At 51.6% G+C, this 16,456-nt stretch overlaps 5 protein-coding genes across 5 annotated transcripts; 4 read left to right on the forward strand and 1 right to left on the reverse strand.

The window, feature by feature from the left end:
- Nucleotides 1-357: 357 nt before the first annotated feature.
- Nucleotides 358-2,935, forward strand: EsH8_IX_000880 (Zn(II)2Cys6 transcription factor; the record flags this gene model as incomplete). The annotated part of the gene is made up of 9 exons (XM_083267216.1): nt 358-499; nt 579-639; nt 699-1,482; nt 1,537-1,570; nt 1,629-1,749; nt 1,805-1,825; nt 1,883-2,259; nt 2,312-2,486; nt 2,542-2,935. 9 exons carry the CDS (start codon nt 358-360, stop codon nt 2,933-2,935), a joined length of 2,109 nt encoding a protein of 702 aa, XP_083130781.1.
- A 708-nt stretch (nt 2,936-3,643) lies between these two features.
- On the forward strand, nt 3,644-6,275 carry EsH8_IX_000881 (uncharacterized protein; the record flags this gene model as incomplete). The annotated part of the gene is made up of 3 exons (XM_083267217.1): nt 3,644-3,781; nt 3,846-4,300; nt 4,361-6,275. 3 exons carry the CDS (start codon nt 3,644-3,646, stop codon nt 6,273-6,275), a joined length of 2,508 nt encoding a protein of 835 aa, XP_083130782.1.
- A 1,729-nt stretch (nt 6,276-8,004) lies between these two features.
- On the forward strand, nt 8,005-9,404 carry EsH8_IX_000882 (uncharacterized protein; the record flags this gene model as incomplete). Its single annotated transcript, XM_083267218.1, has 5 exons — nt 8,005-8,181; nt 8,305-8,341; nt 8,397-8,464; nt 8,533-8,906; nt 8,957-9,404. 5 exons carry the CDS (start codon nt 8,005-8,007, stop codon nt 9,402-9,404), a joined length of 1,104 nt encoding a protein of 367 aa, XP_083130783.1.
- A 727-nt stretch (nt 9,405-10,131) lies between these two features.
- Nucleotides 10,132-13,302, forward strand: EsH8_IX_000883 (uncharacterized protein; the record flags this gene model as incomplete). Its single annotated transcript, XM_083267219.1, has 9 exons — nt 10,132-10,638; nt 10,696-10,853; nt 10,901-11,015; nt 11,071-12,386; nt 12,440-12,549; nt 12,599-12,707; nt 12,755-12,842; nt 12,901-13,145; nt 13,200-13,302. The coding sequence occupies 9 exons, from the start codon at nt 10,132-10,134 to the stop codon at nt 13,300-13,302; spliced, it is 2,751 nt and encodes a 916-aa protein (XP_083130784.1).
- Nucleotides 13,303-13,591: 289 nt separating this feature from the next.
- On the reverse strand, nt 13,592-14,792 carry EsH8_IX_000884 (alpha/beta hydrolase family protein; the record flags this gene model as incomplete). The annotated part of the gene is made up of 2 exons (XM_083267220.1): nt 13,592-14,149; nt 14,217-14,792. 2 exons carry the CDS (start codon nt 14,790-14,792, stop codon nt 13,592-13,594), a joined length of 1,134 nt encoding a protein of 377 aa, XP_083130785.1.
- Nucleotides 14,793-16,456: the final 1,664 nt, after the last annotated feature.

A 16,456-nucleotide genomic window follows, 5' to 3' on the forward strand; every position in this document is an offset into this window, starting at 1 on the left:
TTTTGTTGAAGAACACCCCAATCCAACCCCCCCATGTATGTGCTACTACACTAATTGCCACGCTAATTACCCCATAAAACATTCCCCGCATCTGCTTGCCGTTCCGCCGTCGTCTCTGTGCGGGGGTGGAGGTCGATCGCTCGTGGTTGTTCCCACGTTCCTGCGGCACCGCTGCGTTTCGGATGCGCGGGCGACGACAGTTTTCATCTTTCTGCATACCCAACTTTCCCCATCACCCTCCCACCCCTCGCAATTTGACGTTATCGAACGGGTGTGCCGATACTGAAGTCATTGAACATCAGATTCTGGCGTGACTGACCCGTTTAACCTTTTTTTCCCCTTGGGCTGTGTGTCCTCATGGACTCGGCTACAGAGACCCAACGCACGACGCAGAACTCGGGTATCAAGGTCCGCCGACCCCGGGCAGCCCGAGCCTGCGATCTCTGCAGGGCAAAGAAGAACAAGTGCGATGAGTTGTATCCATGCACTTACTGCAAGAGTAAGCCTTTTCTTTTCAATCAAAAATTGCAGATAAATCCCTCATTTAGGGATTCAGGATGCTAACGCAGCCATCACAGATCGAAATGCAACATGCGTCTACAAAGGCCAAGATATGTCAAGGAGGCTTTACACTCCAGAGTATGCACCCTTGAGCCAAGTTCATGAGCCCCATAGCTTACCTCACTGGCTGTTCTTAGGTATGTGAGGCAATTAGAGGAACAAGTCAAGAGCCTCTCTGCTGTTGCCGAGTCTCGTGTCAAGGCTCAGTCAGTTGACGACAACGCTTCCGTGACTGCCCCTATGTCTGAAATTCCCGAAGCTTTTTCTCCAGATTGCAGCCTTCAACGGCGGTCGTCACGAAGCACCACCGTCGGCTCACCCTCAAACGCCCGCTCCAGGAATGCGGCTGGCCAAGAGATCTCCGGCGTCAATCGGCATACGAGAAACGTCGAGTTCTACGGCAGTTCCTCTTCCGTTGCTCTGCTGTCGCATGTACAGAGAACAGGCGATGAGCCCATCATCTCACCAGATCTGGACTCTGACGCTGGCACTCTGCTATCAAATCTCCACAACCCGGCCTTTCCATCCCCTGCTGCGGACCAGACCCAGACGCCCGCCGATACTGGTGATGCCAGGTCTTTCGTCCGGCCAGTAACCCATTATCCACAGTGTCGATGCTTTCTTCAAAGCTTCTTCTCCAGCATCCATTACGTTCACCCCATACTCGACAAAAATATGTTTTTCAACCGCTGCGAACAGTTATGGGCCAATCAGGAAGTTTCGAGGGAGCCCTCGAGCTTCATTGCGTTGTACTACAGCATTTTGTCCCTGGGCGCGCTCATCGGTGTGAGGGAAGATGAGCCTATTGACGGGATCGAGAACCTGCAGTGGAGCAGGAAGTTCTTTGATGAGGCGAAGAGACGTTGCGACCAGTTGGGAATGGTCACTGACCTAGAAATGGTGCAGTGCTACGTCTTCCTGGTAAGTTGGACCTATACACGGACTGGTTGTTCTTGGCACTGACAGCCTTTGAAGGCCAAAGTCTGTCAAAACGAGTTGAATGCTCACTGTAAGTGCCGATTGTTCCCAAAGAAAAAGGAGTGTTGTTCTAATTAAAGTAAAAACAGGGGCATATATGTACGTCGGGCTTGCAGTTAGGACAGCACTTGCAATGGGTATAAATCGAGAACCTGGACCTGGAGTGAAGAAAGAGCCGGCCCAACTCAGGGCTGAGACAAGAACGTGGTGGTAAGAAAGACCTGGGCATTCGAAGATTGTGGAAGTAGCTAACGTAGGACTTCAGGGGTCTTTACTCACTAGAAACGTAAGAACGAGGCAAACTGCTCACCTTGACTTGATTCGCATATTAACCTTCGCTTAGAGAAATGTCGTTCTCAATGGGCAGACCAGATACGCTGGGAGCGGATTTGTATCATAACCGGCAATTCCCAGTAATTGGCGAAGCGGATACAGAGTACTCTGGGAGCTTAGAACTCGTGGACCCTCCCTCGTGCGCTATCATCAAGTGCATGGTGGACTACTCAAAGATAATACGGAGCATCTGCTTGGGCATCTACCTTCCGGAGACAACGGTACCGAGGACAGTTCAACTAGCTCATCAGATCGACCAAGACCTGCAGAGATGGGCCGAAAGCCTGCCGGAACCCATACGTCCCACAACGTCGGTTGAGCCGCGCTCGTTGAAGAGCATCAAAGAGGCGCAGTGGATGAAGAGGCAAAAGCTTGTCTTGACCATGCGTGAGTTTAATATTCCCACAGAGAAATCTCACGTTGCTAAGGAGGTCTGAAGGTTTCCTAAATATCAGGATCCTTCTATTTGGTTCAATAATTCTCACATCAACATCTGCCGAACGAGCCTCCATCCCCGGCTCCCACGAAGGCATTCATCTATGCCTTGAGTCTGCCAAACAGACCATTGAAATCATATATCAGACATATCAGCACCATGACTTTTTCAGAACATGGTACGTAACCGATCATTGTCCCGCTGTGATAGAGTTTCGGCTGACCATCGCCAAGGTTCTACAATACAACATACACAGTCTTTGCAGCGTCAATGATTCTAGTTTACGTAACCCAGGAGGCCACAGAAGCAGAGGTACAGCCCCTCTTGCAATTGGTTAGCATGGCGATCGAAATTCTGGAGACCATGGACGAGTGTGTCGTGGCTCTGCGGTCGGCCAAGCTGCTCCACAAAGCCATTGAAAAAGCAGAAAAGAAGTTTTCCGCCTCGCCAGCGGCGCTGCAGATCCCGGCAATGCCTCCCGCGGACGCCATGCTTCAGCTAAACCACTATTGGGGGCCACTAAACATCTTGGATAATGAGATGGATTTTGGGTTCGCGATGCAGTTTGCCGACTTTGAAGGGACAAACTCTCTATTCATGGCGCTCGATGACCAGAGATCGATGTAGAACGGCTCAGAAAGATCCGAACCAAGACGCAACGAGACCAGGGGAAGAGTCTTGCGCATTCACCAATAAACCAAACCATCACCAGGACACAAATATTCAAATATTCATTCAAATTCTCCAATGTGGTGATGTGCCTGTCTGTGTTCCCCAAGTTCAAAGTCACATCACCTAGTGTGACTAAGTCGTGGAGCATTCCCAATGAACATTGTTCTGAGATATAAATCCGTGGTTGACACAAGAACTGCCGAAACTATTGCCTTGAGGACGGACGTGTGGCGGAGCTTTAAATAGCGCGCATACAACTCGGAGATTCCTGCCATGCTGAAAAGCCGATAGTAATTGAGGGGTAATGCCTGCCAATGCGGAAAAGCCGAAAGGGGGGGGAGGGGGAGAGTGGAATGTGGAGGTGGAATGTGGGTGCACGCTGGCGGAGTGTGCGCGGGGGAGATTCCGGGGTCGGTAGGTCGGTGGATTTTGCCCGACATTTTTTTACCATCACATGGGGAACGCTAGCTGTTAAACCTGGGGCTTAGATTATTTGGAGAACGGACAAGATTAAATCGATTCTCTATAGCTCAACGTAAAAAGGACCAGTTGCCATCATCTTCGAGCAAACGTTCCTCAGCTTCCATTACCAGTCGACTCGGAGATCCACACAATTGACGACAAACAAACAACTGAACGAGACACTGCGAAAAATCCATCATCATGGGGTCCCAGGTTGCCGAGAAAGACTTCAAGTCTCTTCTCACGGAACTGACTCTGGAAGAAAAGGTCACTCTGTTGTCCGGACGAGACTTCTCGACAGCAGCAGGTGTTGCTCGAGTGGGCATTCCTCCCATCAAGGTATGCATGTTCCGCGACGCAGTCGCCCACGAATCGCAGCGAGGGGCTAACGGTTCACTTCCAGGTTGCAGACTCCATCGCCGGTGTCCGGCCGTCAGGGCTGTTGACGGATATGACGACAGCTTGCTTCCCCAACACTACATGCCTTGGTTCGACATGGGACGCAGAGCTGCTCGGCCAGCTCGGCGAACAACTCGCCAACCAGGCGCGCATGAAGAGCGCGCAGGTTGTTCTGGGGCCTACCATCAACATTCACCGCGACCCCCGCGCAGGGCGCAACTTTGAGTGCTTCAGCGAGGACCCGTTGCTGTCCGGACAGCTGGCGGGCGCGATCGTCAATGGAATCCAGAACCAGGGCGTTGGCGCGTGCCCCAAGCACTTTGTGTGCAACGACTCGGAGACTTTGCGACACTTTTACGACGTGCAAGCGTCCATTGATAGCCGGCCTTTGAGGGAGATCTATATCGGCGCATGGCAACACCTACTGCGTACTTCTAACCCCACTGGCATCATGACTGCGTAAGTTCATACCGCAACACTGTTTTCGGCATTCGGGGACTGACGCGCAGATTGATACAGATACAACAAAGTCGATGGCATCTACTGCAGCGAGCACGAACCCCTCATCGAAGGAGTCGTAAGAAAAGAATGGGGCTTCGAGGGCATAGTGATGTCCGACTGGTTCGCCGTTCACTCAACGACCGCGCCGGTAAAAGCAGGTCTCGATCTTGAGATGCCGTTTCCGGTTTTTAGGGGCAAGAGATTGGTCGAAGCTGTGCGGAATGGCGAGGTGTCCGAAGCGGACATCGACGCTAGGGTGCTCAAGATGCTAGACCTCCGAAACCGCACAAGGAATTGTCACCGCGACGAGCCCGAGAGATCCGAAATCAACGAGGAGACGAATCGCATCGCGCGGGAGCTCGCCGCGGGCGGAATCATCCTATTGAAGAACGATAACGAAGCCCTTCCCCTCAGCCCCTCGGACTCGCCGAAGGTCGCGCTTATTGGGGAGTTTGCCAATGATCCTGTCGTGACCGGAGGTGGAAGCGCTTCTTGCAAACCTCAGTACAGACATTCGCCCTTCAAGGTGCTCAAGGAGGCCTTCCCTGGTGAAGGGAGCGTTAAATACTCACCCGGTGTTCGAACACGGCGGGTTATCCCCGTAGCCCCAACTGCGCAGCTCACAGCCCAAGACGGACGTCATGGTATTGATGTCAAGTACTACAACGACGACTCACCCGAGCCGATCCTGAGCGAGTTCCAGGAGAAGGCCGAAGTCTGGATGTTGGGCGAGTTCAAGGCTGGGCTGAAGGTGCCTGGGTCTCACATCGAGCTTACAACCAAGTTGACGCCCGAAACCACGGGAACTCACACGCTCGCGGTGCGGACCACTGGCGAGTTTTCCCTCACCGTCGATGGAAAGGAAGTCCTCTCGGGTGATGCGAAAACCATTACAACGGAACAGTTTATCTTCAACCACGTCAAGCTCGAGAAGCGTTTGCAGATTCCGCTCAATGCGGGCCAGGCTTACGACATTCAATTGACCATGAAGTCGTGGGATCACGTGGTGAGGGGCGAGCCAACTCCCTACGCTGCGACGATCTGTTTTGAGGAGTACAAGTCCGAAGAAGCAGCCATCGCGGACGCTGTTGAGCTTGCACGGGCATCGGACGTCAGCATTATCTATGCTGGCCGCAACGAGCAGTACGAGTCTGAGGGTTACGACCTCGAGGATATCCGCATGCCGGAGAACCAAACGGCGCTGATAAAGGCCGTGGCTGCCGTTTCCAAGAAGACCGTCCTCGTGCTGAACTGCGGTAACCCCATCGACGTAAGCGCCTTTGTAGACGACGTCGACGCTGTATTGAATGCCCACTTCTCTGGTCAAGAGGGCGCACAGGCAACGGCAGATATTCTCACGGGCAAGACAAACCCGAGCGGACGCTTGTCGACAACATGGCCAAGAACCCTGGAAGACGTGCCTAGTTTCGGTGACTTTCCGGCTACCCAGCCGGAAGAAGGCAGCCCTTATTTCCGGTATGCGGAGGGCCTGGGCGTTGGCTACCGCCATGCCGAGTCTGCCAAGCGGGCTAGGTGGGCCTTTGGGTACGGGCTGTCATACACCTCTTTCGGCTACTCGGACCTGGTTACGACGGTAGATGAGTCGTCGGCTACTGGCAAGCTTAGATCCTCTGTCAAGGTCACCAACACGGGATCCCGGGCTGGAAAGGAAACCGTGCAGCTCTACGTCACTCCGGCGAAGGAGACGTCGGTTTGGAGGCCGGAACGCGAACTGAAGGCTTTTAAGAAGGTGTATTTGCAGCCTGGCGAATCCCAGGAGGTCGTTTTGGAGTCAGATATTAAGGTCGCCTGCAGCTACTGGGATGAGGCGGAGAAGGCCTGGAGGTTGGAGAAGGGTCTGTACGGTGTGCAGGTTGGAGGTCAGCAAAACGAATTCTCGGTTGCAGCGGACTCAGTCTGGAATGGTTTGTAAATAAAGTCTTCATTCGAGACGGCGACGCTTTTCCAAAATCCCACAGCGGCTCAGATAGCTTCGTGTGTGGATTTTCGATTGTGTTCAACCAAACAGTAATAAACTTCGTCAAATGATGTTTTGCGGGAAAAGCCCCTGTGTCTTTCGTTGCTTCCGGTGGCGCTCTTTGCCAGTCTGAGCCACCCTCCGAAGCTAAAGTGAGACATTGGCTGTTGGCGTATAATCGCTTATACCGGAGTCACCTAGATGGTTTAAGCCATCATATCTCTAGATATCATGGGAGCGGCTCGTAAAAAGTCGATAAGTACCCCCGAGCCTGACAAGCAACATCAAGTTGGATGACAGGATCGGAGATATATCTCTTGGCAATGAGGAATGAGAAAACCACGCACCTGGAAGGCCGAACTCGCACTCGCCATATCCCTAGGCTTCTACGAGGTTACTCATCACCACGTCATGTGATAGCCCATCTGTTGTTACAGATCTCTCACAAGATATTCATGGCCAAAGAACCGAGTATATACGTACTTGGCATACATTGTTGAAGACCAACGAACGCCACTGCTTACGCGGACGTTCACAACGGCGTTTGAGGAAGCTATTGTCCCGGTTATATGGCTCGCTCTCGGGTAGCTATTCTCGAACAGGACTTTTTGGTCCGTTCCTGACAGCCAGCCTACGATTAGCAGATTTTGGGCTTGCTCGCCGTGATCGGTAAGACCACCTTGATGAACTGGGACTTTTCGCAAACCAGCCATGAATAGGTATTTTTGAGAGCTAGACTCAGTCCACATATGGCCTAGATTCACATGTCTCGAAGCATCGACGCCCCAAACGCCACAAAGCCGGTCTAGATACCATGATTGTCAGCGCTAACCTTAGTTCGGTGCTCTAATCATCGGAGACCGTGCCATTTGCAGGCGTCAAGACCTGCTAACCTTTCACCTTGCTAGTCCGTTTCCTAGCGTTACCCTGCAATGCATACGCTAGAGCTCTATTTTATCAGTCGGATCTACCGATCGACATTTTACACGTGTAACCTCCGCAGTACGTTATAGCTACCCCTGCCAACCAAGTACAGGGGGGGGGAAATCGGAGAGGACAGTGAGCTCCAAATGATTTGCGCGTCCATGCTGGAGGGAAACATAACATAGGCATGCACAAAATAATCCGCGTATCTCCAAAGCCCTAGGCTGTTTGCTATTTTTGTTTTTAAGGAGGTGTATCTCCAATCTTCATAGAAGACACATCAAGAAAGCTTGCAAACCTGAGTCTCCCACCGTCTTCGGCTTCCTCCTCGCCAAGCAATAGTGCCCTCAGACATACATGAGACCAACCGGCTTGTCACATTTGATTCCGCCCACCACACAAACTTGTCGCTGGGTCTAATTGGGTATGTGAGGGCGGAAGGACGCCTGTGGCGTTTGGCGCCCTTGCATTCCTTAGGCTAGACTTCCGCATCCTCTTCTACAATCATACTAGGTGGACATTAGTGCGAGTCCTTTGGGGCCATAATTGATATGTCTTTCGATCGCCCCTTCGCTCTGTCGTTTTGAATCTTCTCTGACGTGAAAGTTTTCCAATCTACAGTAGCTCACATCTAAGCTCCACGATTTATCCCCGCCCTACAGACCATACGGGCGAAAGACGTTGTCGAACCCCTGTCAACGGTGTGAGATCCAATGACAGCACGGCCCTTCGTCGACGGCCGCGGCTCGTCTTCTTGAGAATGGAGACCATTCAGGACGGGGGCCCGCCGGGTTTCTCACCTCGCGGCAAAGGCGTCATCGCTTGTGCGACCATCAGCGCCGGACTCGCAGGCATCATTGTCGCCTTGCGGTTCTTGGCCCGATCATATCCTGCACGAATATTGGGCAAGGAGGATTGGTGTATCCTCGTGGCATGGGTACGTCATGGCCCGGTCCTCAAACGGCCGTCAGATGGCTGGATGTAGTGCCTGCGATAGCTTGGAGCATTTACTCCTCTCTCAGAACCGACTTGAACCGGGCTGACCACTGTGGATGAACAGGTTTTTTCTGCCGCAACTTCCGTAGGAATGTGCCTTCGTAAGTTCAACATGGTCAAATGAATACCTGGTTGAGAGCCTGACACTGGAAACAGAGGTTGATACAGGCTTGGGTAAACACTTTGCAAGTCTAAGTTTATATCAGCAGCAAAACTTCTTCAAGGTATGATGATATATATTTGTTTGGCCATCGGAGCCTTTTGGTGAACCGTTCTGACGTTTCGCATTCAGTGGGCGTATTTTACGATTGTTAACTACAACACGGGACTCGCCTGCGTCAAAGTCTCAATTCTTCTTCTGTATCTACGGATACTGCGCGACCTAAATTATCGCAAAGCATGTTTTGTGGCACTGTTCATCGTGATCACGGTATCGCTATGGACTGTAATATCTTCAGTGTTCTTTTGCACACCGATTCGGAAGAATTGGGATCGCTCTCAAGAAGGCTACTGCCTAAACCAGGCAGTGGTTTGGTTCACAAACGCCACTCTCAACATATTTACGGATCTCATAGTTCTTATTCTTCCTCTTCCTATACTTCCAAAGATCAAACAACCTCGCCAGCAGAAGATTAGTATTTATCTCATATTTGGACTTGGGTTCTTGTAAGTGTTAGGTATGTTCCACAGCATGCACAAAACTAACGATTTTCCAGTATCTGCATTGTCTCAATACTGCGAATACCATCTCTTATGGTGGCCAGGCATTCAAAAGACCCGACTTGGGACAACCACGGCATAGCACAATGGTCGGTCGTTGAGTTAAATACGGCTGTCGTCTGTGCCAGCCTTATAACCCTCAAACCTCTTGTCAAAAGGTTCTTTCCCCGCCTTCTTGGTTCCAATAGTGCTAGTCGACAGTCTGGCCTTGGGACAGATTTTGCACCGCCGACAGTTGGCTCGAAAAGGTCAGGACAGAGAATACTGAGCCAAGGGTGGGGCACACCGGAGGAGAGCACTACTGACCTAAACCATGATACATTCGAGGGGAGGTCCGTAACGAATAGTGATAGCTCACGAAACAATTCCACAGCAAGATCGGACTTGGAGTATGGGATGAAAGAGATATCACAAGATTTAAACTCATCGACACGTAATGCTTAACGAGGACACCGGATACCAACTACCTGTTTGAATATTAAAAAAAAACACAATGAAAAGAGAAGAAGAAAAAAAAATGGACAATCGATGTTTGGCCAGGGGTAATTTACAACTTACATATCACTCGACTATTTTGGTGAAATTGATAAAAAAATAATTGAGTATTCTTCACCGGTGGTAACATGTACTCGTCGTCACGAGGTGAGTCTATCGGTGCATTCTGAAGTGTTTATAAAGTGCAATAACAAATTAAGATGAAGACATTTGCCTTGAATTCGGGTTCAGATAGCGCAATTAACTCCATTATGACGTAGCCAAAAGCTCAACGGACACTCGTGTTGAAATTATAGCCCCCTGTTAGTCACCCCTGGTTGTATGCATGCACTGGTGTTGTCAGTTCGTATTCCTACTTTCCCGCTGCACTAGCCCTGAACATCCATGAGTATTCCCTGCACCTCTATATTGCCTTCTTCCAAATCGTCGCACAAGCGCGTTTTGCGATGCTACCCCGGTGGATATACCGGTATCCCGCTGCATACCAGCAAAACTATCCGGCGGCACGAAATGTTCGATACGCTTTATTGGGAAGGTGTGATAGACGAAATGTCGTTGTGCTTGGCAGGCAAAGAGCTGCTTGAAAAGTAACACCTCTCGCTCGCAACGGCCTAAGCTTCCTGCTCGTCTGTGCAAATCCACGCTCGTTTCTTGGTGCTTGTTGTTTTCTGCGACCATGCGTACAAGGGCCGCCCTCGTCGCGCTTCTAGGTGCCACTGGCACCGCCGAAGCCGTCCACCAGTTCTTGCCTCGCTCTCTCAACGAAACCGGTCCCAGTGATGCGGCGCCAAAGCGGTACATCGTCGAGTACAAATCCCGGGCCCACGGCTCCCGCATTGCCGCCAAGGTCGCTGCCGGGTTTCCCGGCCTTCGCGTTGTGAAGCAGTTTGATTCGGACATTTTCCCCGGCGTAACAATCGAGTGCGAGCGTGACTGCAGTGCCGATTCCGTAAAGACTGCGCTGAATGGAGATGACGAGCCTGTTGTGGCATCGGTCTACAAGTCCCAGGTGCTGCAGATTCTGCCTACCGTTGAGGGCGAGTCGTTCAGCGACGATGCCGCAGCGCTGAACTACTCAGTACACGGTCTCACTGGGGTTGAAAAGCTCCACGAGGACGGTATTCTCGGTGAAGGAGCCACGGTTGCTATCGTCGACAGTGGTGTTCAGTACACACATCCTGCGGTTAGTCTCGATAATTCTGATGACCAGTGTTGTGAATGGGTGGCTGACACTAGACAGCTCGGCGGAGGTATTGGCCCTGAATACACTGTTACTGGAGGCTATGACCTCGTCGGTGACAGCTGGCCCGACACGCCGGCCCAACCCGATAATGACCCCATGGACAGATTTGGCCATGGAACTCATGTGGCAGGCATCATTGCCGGGAAAAGTGACCAGTACGCGTTTTTCAATCTTCTATATGAATTTCGATTAACGTTTCAAGATTTGTTGGAGTTGCCCCGAAGGCCAAACTGCTTTCTTTTAAAGTGTTTGGCAGCACCGGGTATTCCAACGAAGAGACTGTTATTGAGGGCTTCCTCAAGGCTTTTGACTCGGGAGTAAGTCCTTCGACTAATAGGTTAACTCGAAATCACTGACATCAGCTTTTTTCAGGCCGATATCATCAGTGCTAGTGTTGGAGAGGGCAGTGGCTTTACCAGCAATGCTCTAGCTGTTGTCGCGTCCAGGATCGTTGACAAGGGTGTCGTAGTCGTCTTTGCCGCTGGCAACTCTGGACAAGACGGCCCGTTTGTGATGGCGAACGGTGCATCTGGCGAGAGCGTTCTGACCGTGGCGTCGTCTGACCCTGGAGTCTTCCCTGCGCAAGCATTCTCGGCAGACTTCAATCTGGATGGCAAGTCGAACAAGACGCAAGTTGCTTACATTCCTGGCTCCGGGTTTTTCCCAGATACGATTATCAACTGGCCTATCCAGCCCATCACTCTCAACTCCTCCGTAGAAAACGATGCTTGCCAGGCCCTCCCGCAAGACACGCCTCAGCTGAACGAGACGGTTGTTCTGGTTAGACTTGGCGGCTGCACCACGACTGTCAAGCACAACAACGTTGCTGCTTTTGGTGCTCAGTATGTCTTGTTCTACAACGACGATGGTCCATACAGGAGTCCGGTCAGCGGCAACCGCGTGGGCCTTACTGCTGCCATCGAAGCAAACGCTGGCGAAGCTATCGTCGCAACCATTTTAGCTGGCGGTAACGTAACTGCGTCGTTTGATGTTGACACTGCTCACTATGTTGGCCTCCGCAACGCCGGTGGTGGTCGACCTGCCCTGTACTCCTCTTGGGGCAGCACCTACGACCTGGCTCTCAAGCCTGATGTTTCTGGCCCCGGCACGAAGATTCTCAGCACGTACCCGACCGACGGATATCGCGTCCTTAGTGGCACCAGCATGGCGACCCCCTACATCTCCGGAATCGCCGCTCTCTGGGTGAGCAAGTTTGGTGGGAGGGCCGCACACAAGGACGATCCTGAGTGGGCACGCCGACTCTCCACTCGCATCATATCGACTGCACGTGCCGTTCCATGGGCGGATTGGGCAACCAGTGCAACAGACTACGGATTCTGGGCCCCTACCACTCAGGTGGGCGGAGGGTTCGTCGATGCTCAGAAGGTCCTGAGCTATACGACTGAGCTGAGCTTTGACGGGCGCAAATTCGAGCTCAACGACACTGCCCATTTCACTGGCACGCACTCTGTGGATATAACCAATCATGGTGCTGAGGCTGTCACCTACAGATTCTCGCTACAGGATGCTGGGGGTTACGAGTCGTATGAGCCTTCGGTTCCTGGAGAAACAAAATCCTTCGTCCCGGGGATTCCCCTCTACGCAGAAATCAACCCCTTCAAGCTGACTCCTGAAGTCGCAGTACCCCAGGAGATTACTGTGGCACCTGGCGAGACAAAAGCAGCTGAGTATGACTTTCCTATCTGCTACAAGAAGAACACGGAGTTAACGGGAATTACAGATTTACGTTCAGCGTTCCCGAGGGCGCCAACGCGGCGAACCTGCCCGTGTACAGCGGCAAGATCCTCATCAGCGGCAGCAACGGTGAAGAGCTGGGTGTTCCTTACTTTGGTCAGTACGTTAACATCAATTGAGAGTCAATTGGCTAATTCGTTATCAGGTGTTGCCTGCGACCTGAAGGAAACAATTGAGAATGTTTGGGATTATGGATGGAGCAGGCCTTACCTTACATCTGGGTTGCTCAGCACCAAGATCGAGCAAAAGTCAAAGTGAGTCGCGAAGAGTGTTGCTAAACGCACGATCTAACATCCTTCAGCTTTACCTTCAACCTCTCTAGGGATGCGCAGGACTTTCCCAGGCTCTTTACCCAGTTTGTTTGGGGGACCAAGGAGTTCCGTTGGGATGTAAGTCCAACCACTTGAGAGTTTATATGAACGACGATGATTCTCATTGCTTCTACAGATCTTCAGCGCCAATTATACCGAAGCCCAGTGGTCTTACCCTCCCGTTGTCGGTCAAAAGGGCTTCGTCGGCTCCGCCACAAGCTGGAATGGCACAGCGGCTTCTAGCTGGTTCATTCCTGGTCAGGATAGCGAAGACGACATTTTCTCCCTTCCGCTCTACACCCAGCCCCGAGGAAGGGCAGGCACTTATTACTGGCTAGGAAGATTCGCCAACGGATCTCAAATTCTACCCGGGTCGTACAAGTAAGATTTTTCTGCAACTCGGAGTGTAAAAGCCTGTGCTTACGTTTGCAATAGATTCCGTATCGCCGCTCTGAGGCCATTTGGGGTGTCCGAAGCGTCGCAAGATTGGGATATTTGGGAAACGCCCATTGTCACTGTGCTCCCGCTTGAAGGTTGATTGAAATTGTGCCTGTGGATATATTCTGGAGCCTGTAAAACTCTTGCTTGGCAGATGCACAACTACTGAAATTAATTTCCACAGATAGCAAACTCTCAAAATTGTATGTTAAGACCACCGTATACAGAAATTAGACTTCAATGATAGCCCTGGGAGGGAGATAATGGAAACATTCTAAATTTCTATACAAAAACATAAAGCTATTAACAGAGAATTCCTGGGGGTATTGGATGTCCCCGAGACATTTCTGGGGTTTACAAGCCCGTTCAGCTACTAGGCTATTTATAGATTAGATATTCTCAGCCAGGACTGAGACCTCTGGGAGAGTAGCATTGCCGGCAGGAAACAGCTGCCCGACGTTGTCATCGAACACCCAGTCGGCAAAAGCGCCAACGATCCCAGCAATGACCTTTCCTACCCTTCCAAACTCTATAGTCCCTAGCTCGCCCTCCAGCAACGACTTCAACTCCTCGGGCAAGGCCAAGTTGAAAGAATCGATCAAAATCGGGAAGTCCGTGAAGGTTCCGTGAGTGGTCCCAGAGACACTGAGCAACGCCCGCTGCCCTCGCAACCCACTATAGAAGGGATTCCATGTAGAGTCATCATCTGCGTGCCCTGGCCGCCCCACGAGCAGGAATGGATTGTCGAGACCGGCTTCCAAGGCGGGGTTGAAGAGCATGCCGTCGAGGTTGATGCCGCCTAGGATGCGCGAGTCTTGAAGCATTGCCACTGCGGCAGTGGCGCCACCGAGAGAGTGGCCGAACATTATGGTGCGGTCGAGATCCATACTAGCATTTGGCTTTTGGTGGAGTTGCGAGAGCACGAATGATACATCATCAGCTCGGACCTGAATGGTGATAAGCGTTTGATAAGTAAAAAATGACTTGACACTGGTGAAGGGGGTTATATCTTACCTGAACGAGAAACTCTAACTGGGTCGTATTATCCGGGTTAAGATCCAAAGCGCGGTAGACTTCTCCATCAGGAAACTCGACAAATGAAGGGTCGTATGGGTGGTCGATGGTTACAACAGCGAAACCATAGCTGGCGACCTCGCGGGCCATAGCACCATACAGCAGGCGCGGGTTTCCCCAGCCAGGCGAGAACAACACAAGCGGAAAGCTAGTAGAAGTTCTGCGGCGACATGACTGGGCTCTGGGGACGCATAATTCCAGCTCGAGGGATGAGAAGGTTTCGTTGGCGAGGCCGAGGGCCACCCCTAGCTCATCATATGCTTCGGCGACCAAGGGCGTCATATACGGCACTCTCTCCCGACCCGCGCAGGGCGTCTTGGCTTCATCCACGGGTAGAAATGTGGATATCATGACTCGACGGAGGTGAGGATTGTCGAGAGGGGCAAAGGGGTCAAGTCGACTTTCATCAGTGAGGCTCTGAGTGGACATGGACACTGCGTATGGCCCCGATGGCGGCGCCACGAGGATGGCCTGCGTGGCCAAGGCGAAGGTGCCAACCAGTACAAAAGATAGCATAGTGAGTTTCGTAGAAATAAATTATTGTAATGGAGAGTGCGTGGGCTGATTACTTTATAATAGCAAAGAGATGCAAGGAGTTATTTAAGGTGTTCGATGCAGAAGACAGAAGAGCATCTGGACGAAGGGATAGATACATCTTATTATACTCATCCACGACAGATCTGAAATACTCAGAAAAAAAGAAATATGGTCCCTTCGCGCGGTGGCTTCCATTCTTGGGCAAGCACGATGGGGTGAGGTAGAAAGACGCTGCGCCTCTGACGCTCCAAACCAAAATACCAAGCAAAGCTTGGGACATACCAGCTGAGAAGCCGGCCATGACATGATTGGCTGGCGTACCCAGACCCCTAATTTCTCCCTGAACCCACAGCTTAGCGTCGCCTGGTCGCTTCCGCTTTGGGTTTGGTAGCTTTTGTCTTGATCCACTTCAGGACTGAACGTCTTTCGCTCCCAACTCATTGTGTTGGCGAAGACTATGCTGCGTCCATACGTATGACGACTCTTGAAAATATCGAAAGAGGTGATAAACGGTAGAAGGAGGTAACTACGCCAAACCTTTTTCGACTCTTTTAAGATTCCCAAAATGCAGCTTGGGCCTTACGATAGTCGCACCAAACGTTTCCGTTGCACGCAATGCGCGGCGAGTCACTCAAAGGTATGGCCATTAGCTACCGTCCTGACAGTCTTGTTATTACGGAAGAAGTCTTTCCCTCTCCTACAACACTCTTCCATGCTGACTCAAACGAGTGTTCCGGCCAAATTCCCTGTGCCCGATGCACAAAACGTGGAATTGGTTGTACCGTCCCGACACCCCCGGGAAGCGGAGCCGCTATTGTGCTGAACAGAGGGCGGCATCTGACGGCCAAAGCATTCATGTCTCCCAGCCAAGGAAATCCTGAAGCACCGCTTCCAGACACAACAGCCAGCTACCTCCATTTCTTTGACTCTTTTATGAGGAGAAACAGCTTCACGGGACAAAATCCCTCCTTCCTCGCTGACGTCCAAAACCTCGTGAAAAGCTCGGGAAGCATAAAACAATTGCCGAGCTCTCACTTACTGAGCGCCATGTTGGCTCTGGGCGCCATGCAAGCATACTCGGATGGCACGTCAACATCCCGTGCTAGCTTGCGATTTGCACTGAACTCGTACGCCCAGTCAATCGCTGCGCTCCGGGAAGCGGTCTCAACATTTTCCTTAGCACCGAGAGCCGGCATTCTCTGGTCAACCTTCTTTCTCGGACTATTTGAGGTCTGTGCTCTAGTGCAATACTTACACCTTGATTTCATCTCTGGAAGCTTATACGAAGCATGCAACTAACGTTTCGACAGCTAATCCAAGACGCATCCGGACAAAAGTGGCTTCAGCACATGCTGTTTGGCACTTCACAGGCACTCATCGCGGGCGGACCATCGATCTGCACTTCGGGGCCGATGCGGAACTTTTTTGTTCAGGCGCGTACCTTTGAGGTTTGCAGATCCATAATCTTCAACCAGCCAAGCTTTCTGGCGTCTCCAGAGTGGATGGCCCTGACAAACAACTTGTCAGCTACTGGTGCCAGAACGGAGCGGTCCTCCCTGGACGAACTCCTGAATCTGGTCGTTTCATGCTCTTCGTTGAGAGTTCGGTTCGTACCTTCCCACCAAGATTGCCTTGGATCTCAA

This window comes from Colletotrichum jinshuiense, chromosome 9 (assembly GCF_051148585.1).
Source record: "Colletotrichum jinshuiense chromosome 9, complete sequence".
In the NCBI taxonomy this organism is placed as follows: domain Eukaryota; kingdom Fungi; phylum Ascomycota; class Sordariomycetes; order Glomerellales; family Glomerellaceae; genus Colletotrichum; species Colletotrichum jinshuiense.